Source organism: Phodopus roborovskii, unplaced genomic scaffold (assembly GCF_943737965.1).
Source record: "Phodopus roborovskii unplaced genomic scaffold, PHOROB, whole genome shotgun sequence".
In the NCBI taxonomy this organism is placed as follows: Eukaryota; Metazoa; Chordata; class Mammalia; order Rodentia; family Cricetidae; genus Phodopus; species Phodopus roborovskii.
The window spans coordinates 31,556,001-31,561,745 of record NW_026126571.1 but is presented as its reverse complement, the minus strand read 5'-3'; the positions used below and the strand labels follow the sequence as shown (position 1 = coordinate 31,561,745).

Genomic DNA, 5,745 nt, shown 5'->3' with positions numbered 1-5,745 from the left:
ACATTCATTCTCCGTCCGGGCGCGTGCGGGGTGCGCTTCGTTGCCATGGGCTCTGCAGCTCTGGTGAGCGACTGTCCCACTGCAGTCCCAAGCTAGAGCGGCCTGGGCAAAGTTCCTGGCTCGACGACAGTGGAACCGTCGGCGTCCAGTCCTCTCAGGTTCTGAGTCTTTAAAAAGCCAGTGCAGGTGGGCCAGGCGCAGTGACCACAGCCTGGCCACGAGGTGGCCCAGGGGCGAGCGTTCTTTGTAGGGACAGAGGGTTGAGAAACTGGAGCTTCGGCCGGTGGCTGTCATGGTTACGGAGCGGGGGCCCTCCCGGGCCGTTTGCCCAGGCGGAGAGAAGCTCGGGTGACCTGGCCCGCCCCGCCCCCGGGCCGCGGCCGCCTAGCCGAGACTGACCCTCCGCAGCTCCTGTAGTCACGTGGCGCTGGGAACCCGGAGGGGGGAGGTTGGGGACGGGCCTGGCAGTTGTGAACTCGAACCTGCCGCTGTCGCCGCGGCGGGCAGGGAGCGGGCGGTAGAGGCCGGCCTGGGGCTCCATGGATCGGTGCCGCGTCCCCGCAGGGCACGCGGGAGAGGTATGGCCCGAGTAGGGGCACAGGGGCCACCGAGGGCGCGCGGGGGCAGCTCCACCTGCGGGGCGCGTGACCGCGAGTGTGGGCGACTGTGGGGCCCGCGCGCGCGCGGGGTTGCGGGGGCGGCGGAGGGCGAGCGCACCTGCGCACAGGCTCCGCGGGCTGCGCTGTGCGTGGGACCCGAAATGGCCCGCTCCCTCGTAGGAGCCCGTCTAGTGTGCCAGCGAATGTGGACAGAGGACACGCACCAATACAAAGGGGGGGGTGGGCCTGCTGCCACCCGGGGGTGACCTAGATGGAAGGGGATCCCGGCCGAGTCCTGGGCACACTGGCGCGCCCTGCGCAGACCCTCGGGAAACAGGCCTGGAATTTGTGTTTCGAGGAGAGTGGGGGAAGGGGAGCCAGCAGGGATTCCAGAGTTACTGCCTGGGCCGGCCTTTGACCATCGAGAACGATCTTTGCCACAAATCAAGAATTCTTCTGTGGCTAGGAGGCCGCCCCCAAAGGCAGCACTGTTCTTCCTGGTGAAGGGCCATACTCATGCTTTAGTCCTGTGTCCGTTAGGTCATTTTGCCAGGCAGAGGTGTGGAGCTTAAGGCTGAAGTCTGTGGCTTTGGATGGGGGAGGGACTGTGATGACACAAAGCTGCCCTGGCAGAGCTGCAGAGCCTCACATAGGTTTTCTGTCCCTTCCCCAGGTAAGGCTGACCTCTCTGCAGTTAGAGGTCTGAGCTCTGCCACGGGGATAGGGATGTCTTTATTGCTACAGTTTTCTCTGACATCCGGGGGCTACCAGAGTGTGGGCCGAAGCAGGCGTTGCAGCAGAAGTATTCCCAGGAACATTCCCAGAAGCAGCTGGAAAAAGCCTCATCCCCAGCTCTGCAGTCTCCGGGGTAGAGTTTGGCCTTTCCTGTGTCCTCAAACCAACCCATGCTCAGGTCTCCCTTAGGGCAAGAAAGGAACTTACTGGGGAAGGAGTCAGTTCTCTTAACATGAAGTCATCCCTGGGTTCAGCCAGTGGGGGCAGGGGAGAGTCTTGTCTGCAGTTCACCAGAAGAGAGCAGGTTGTAAAGGAATTCAGGAGGTTGTGCCTGGGCAGACATGAAAGGTCCCTGGGGAGTCTCAGTGCTACCCCAGAACTGAGCCAGGGATCCCCCTTCCTGCCCCTGCTGCAGACTGTGGGTGTTCCTTCTCTCAGTGTCCCAGCTGTCATTGCTTGGGTGTGAGTGACAAGGGCTGGTAGGTAGAATGTGGGCAGTCTGGCATTAGTCTGTGCTAGGAGAGGCCCCTTGCTCCCATCCTGTTCTGAAGAAAGGCTGTTCCCATTTGCCCTCCAGACATGGGGTGGGGCTGAAAGTACCGCCCTCAAGGGTTTAACCTTTTGGTTTTGAGGTCTTTCACACCTTGGTTCTAAGAGGAACACACACTGGCCTGGGAGTTCATGAGACCTGTCCCCCAGCTCTGGTCTGCTAGTGGTTTACAGTGTCCTCTCAGGCATGTACCGCCACGCTTCATGTGTCAAGTAGGGAGCTAAGGCAACAGGGAAGTTTTGCAGTAGAGCAGGCACAGTAGGCAAGAATACGTTCTGTAAGTCCTCTTGACACTAGGGTAGATACCATGTGGGAACCCCAGTGAGTGTCAGCATGTCTCCCTTCTGAAAGTTCCAGGGCAATAAAGATATAAAGATCCTAGAAATGTTATTTAGAAACTGAAGACATAATAGAATAGAATGGTGCTAGCAGTTCCTAGACGGAAGCTTTTTCTTCCTTGGGATGGAAAGGGAGCAACTGGGGTTAGTTCCTGCAGTGACTGTGCTTTTCCACCCTCAGCAGAGGAAGAACTGATGCTGGAACGGCGCTGCAGGGGCACCATGGCTATGGGCCCAGCCCAGCCCAGGCTCCTTTCTGGGCCTTCCCAGGAGTCCTCCCAGTCCAACAGAGGGCTGAAGCACCAGGGCAAGTCAGTAGCTCAGTCAAGAGGCCAAGCCCCAGGCCAGGTCCATCGTTGTGCCCACTGTCGGAGGCGATTCCCGGGCTGGGTGACCCTGTGGCTTCACACTCGACGATGCCAGGCCCGGCTGCCGCTGCCCTGCCAGGAATGCAACCAGCGCTTTCGCCACGCCCCCTTCTTAGCGCTGCACCTTCAGGTTCATGCCTCTGCCATCCCTGATGTGGGTTTCACCTGCCAACTCTGTGGGCATAACTTCCAAGGCTGGGTAGCTCTAGTGCTGCACCTGCGGGCTCACTCAGCTGCAAAGCGGCCCATCATTTGTCCCGAATGTGACAGACGCTTCTGGCGACAAAAGCAGCTTCAAGCTCACTTGCGGAGGTGCCATGCCCCTGCTCCTGAGGCCAGGCCCTTCATATGTGGCAATTGTGGCAGGAGCTTTGCCCAGTGGGACCAGCTGGTTGTTCACAAGCGTGTGCACGTTACGGAGGCCCTTGAGGAGGCAGCTGCCAAGGCCCTGGGTCCTCGGCCCCGGGGCCGTCCGGCAGTGACTGCCCCCCGGCCAGGTGGAGATGCTGTTGACCGCCCCTTCCAGTGTGCCTGCTGTGGCAAGCGCTTCCGACACAAGCCCAACCTGATTGCTCACCGCCGTGTGCACACTGGTGAGCGACCACACCAGTGCCCAGAATGTGGGAAGCGGTTTACCAACAAACCCTACCTTACTTCACACCGGCGCATTCACACCGGCGAGAAGCCCTACCCGTGCACCGAGTGTGGTCGCCGCTTCCGCCACAAACCCAACCTGTTGTCACACAGCAAAATCCACAAGCGCTCGGAGGTCTCAGCGCAGGCAGCCTCTCTCACCGGGAGCCCCCAGGTTGCCACGGAGCCCATGACACAGCCTACACTAGGGGATTCTCTGGGGTCCTTGCGGACCCCGGCCGAGGCATCTGTGCCCTTGCACCGCTGTGCCGACTGTGGCCGCAGCTTCCGGCTGGAGCGCTTCCTGAGATTACACCAGCGACAGCATACAGGCGAGCGGCCCTTCGTCTGCCCCGAGTGCGGTAAGAACTTCGGCAAGAAGACGCACCTGGTGGCTCACTCGCGCGTTCACTCGGGCGAGCGGCCTTTTGCCTGCGAGGAGTGTGGGCGCCGCTTCTCACAGGGCAGCCACCTGGCAGCCCACCGGCGTGACCATGCGCCAGAGAGGCCCTTCGTGTGCCCCGACTGTGGCAAGGCTTTCCGTCACAAGCCCTACTTGGCTGCGCACCGGCGCATCCACACTGGCGAGAAGCCCTACGTGTGTCCAGATTGTGGCAAAGCCTTCAGTCAGAAGTCCAACCTGGTGTCACACCGGCGCATTCACACGGGTGAGCGGCCCTACGCTTGTCCCGACTGTGACCGCAGCTTCAGCCAGAAGTCCAACCTTATCACACATCGGAAGAGCCACATCCGGGATGGTGCCTTCTGCTGTGCCATCTGTGGTCAGACCTTTGACGACGAGGATCGACTCTTGATGCACCAGAAGAAGCACGATGCCTAAGAGGGGTGGTAGGTCAAGGAGAATAGGCCTGGTTGTCCTTGGCAACAGTGTGGCAGAGGGCCCGTGTGGGGGTGCCTATACTGACGCTGCTGGAGGGACACGTGGGATCCCAGAGGGACAGGGGAGGTGGAGTCAGTGATCTGGGCTCTGTTTAGGAATAGAGTTTCCCCAGAGGGGTCAGGGAACCGATTATAGAATGCAGGGACCTGGCTTTTGAGCTAGCCGGTGCCTAGCTGGGTTTTCTAAGGGTCAATTCAGACTGCCCTGGACCCTGGAAGAGTAGCAATAGCAGCTCCATGTACCCTTTGAGTCCTCGGCTAGAGGAGCCACCAGTGGGAAGGGAGCCACTCCATCCTCTGGTGTAAACGCCTTAATGTCCCAGTCTTCATTATGAGTTACTTCAGGTCATTTTTTTGGAAGTAGGTGTGGTATAGTCATTAGTAAATGAATCCTGGGACAGGGAAAGTGGGCCAGCTGGATACACCTTGGTGAACCTGCTGACTTTGTTAGGCAGCAGGACAGGTGAAGCTGAGCTGTATCTTCTTTTTTAACCAGTGCCCTTCTACAGTGCCTCCTGTATAGGTACCCAGATGTGTAGAGGCCCATCTATGATTGCCGGTTGTCCCTCCAGGGTAAACATTTATTTACTCCTTCACCTGCCTGGCTTTATTTGTGCTCCCCACCACCACCAGAGTATAGGGCTACCTTGGTGGTTTTGTTTAAACCCCTAACTCTCCAGCGCTTCAGGAGTTCTGGGAAAGACTAGCTCACAGATGCTGAGGGTTTGACTGCAGGGAACATCCTGGGTAGATTTCCTTTTTTTAAGTTTCTAGGGTGAGGATGCCAGCCTCTACCCATTCACCTGGGTGCTGGGGCACTCTTACCTCCAGAGGCACTGATTCTATTGTAGGGTGAGTCTAATTGTTAGAAATCCTTACTTATAATGATTGGATTCTGCTTTCCTATGATTTCTGCCTACTGGGTCTTGTTTTGTTCTCTGGATCTAAACAACCCTTTACCCTCCTTTTCAAACTAGAGAATAAAGATTTGGTTTTAGAAGTAATGGCTGGCTGTGTTCCTTTCTGTGGGAGCTTTGGTCATGGGGGAAGGAATACGACTGTTTCCTGAAAAGGAGTCAGACTGGGGCCTTAGGCAGCAGCTGAGGACCTCTGTACTCTCCTCGCAGTCCTTGCTGGAGGCAGAGCTAGACATACCTGAGCCTGAGCAAATTCAGGTGGTGGGCAAAAGCACCAGAGAACAAGGATGCTTACTTTGAAATCAAGGCCTAGGAATGTTGGACCCAAGATTCACTGTATTCCTCCCCACTTCAGCCTCTGTGCCACATCGCTGAGAGCCTCGTGTGCAGCGTGCTGACATCTGCAGCTTTGTCAGGTTGTTATGAAAAGGAGTCTCTGGGAAAAGAGGTGTTTTGAGCAGCAAAGAAGCTTTCAGCTAACACATGCTCCGACACTGATTACAGATCCACAGAGACACGTGCTCAGTCACCAGGTTCCCTAAGAGGAGAAGGCGCTAGTTTCATCTGTCTGGCAGGGTCTTCCTGGTTGGCCTTAACAAAGGTTTGTTTTGATAGTTAGACACACAGCTGAGTGCTAGTCTTGCTGGGTGCCAATAGGCCCTCTTGCCTGTTACCTCTGCATCAGTCCCTATAGAGAGTTTGTGC

General features: G+C 57.5%; 1 protein-coding gene across 1 annotated transcript; it reads left to right on the top strand.

Moving 5' to 3' along the window:
- Positions 1-463: 463 nt before the first annotated feature.
- Positions 464-5,127, top strand: Repin1 (replication initiator 1). Its single transcript, XM_051202802.1, has 3 exons — positions 464-578; positions 1,344-1,467; positions 2,407-5,127. The coding sequence occupies exons 1-3, from the start codon at positions 540-542 to the stop codon at positions 4,062-4,064; spliced, it is 1,821 nt and encodes a 606-aa protein (XP_051058759.1). The 5' UTR covers positions 464-539; the 3' UTR covers positions 4,065-5,127.
- The last annotated feature ends 618 nt before the right edge of the window (positions 5,128-5,745 follow it).

Excerpts from the sequence above, each read along its gene's own strand:
- Repin1 (XM_051202802.1), top strand. The coding sequence starts at position 540 with ATGGATCGGTGCCGCGTCCCCGCAGGGCACGCGGGAGAG. Across the intron at positions 579-1,343 it reads CCGCAGGGCACGCGGGAGAG|TTTTCTCTGACATCCGGGGG; the intron begins GTATGGCCCGAG and ends TTATTGCTACAG. Across the intron at positions 1,468-2,406 it reads CCAGCTCTGCAGTCTCCGGG|AGGAAGAACTGATGCTGGAA; the intron begins GTAGAGTTTGGC and ends CACCCTCAGCAG.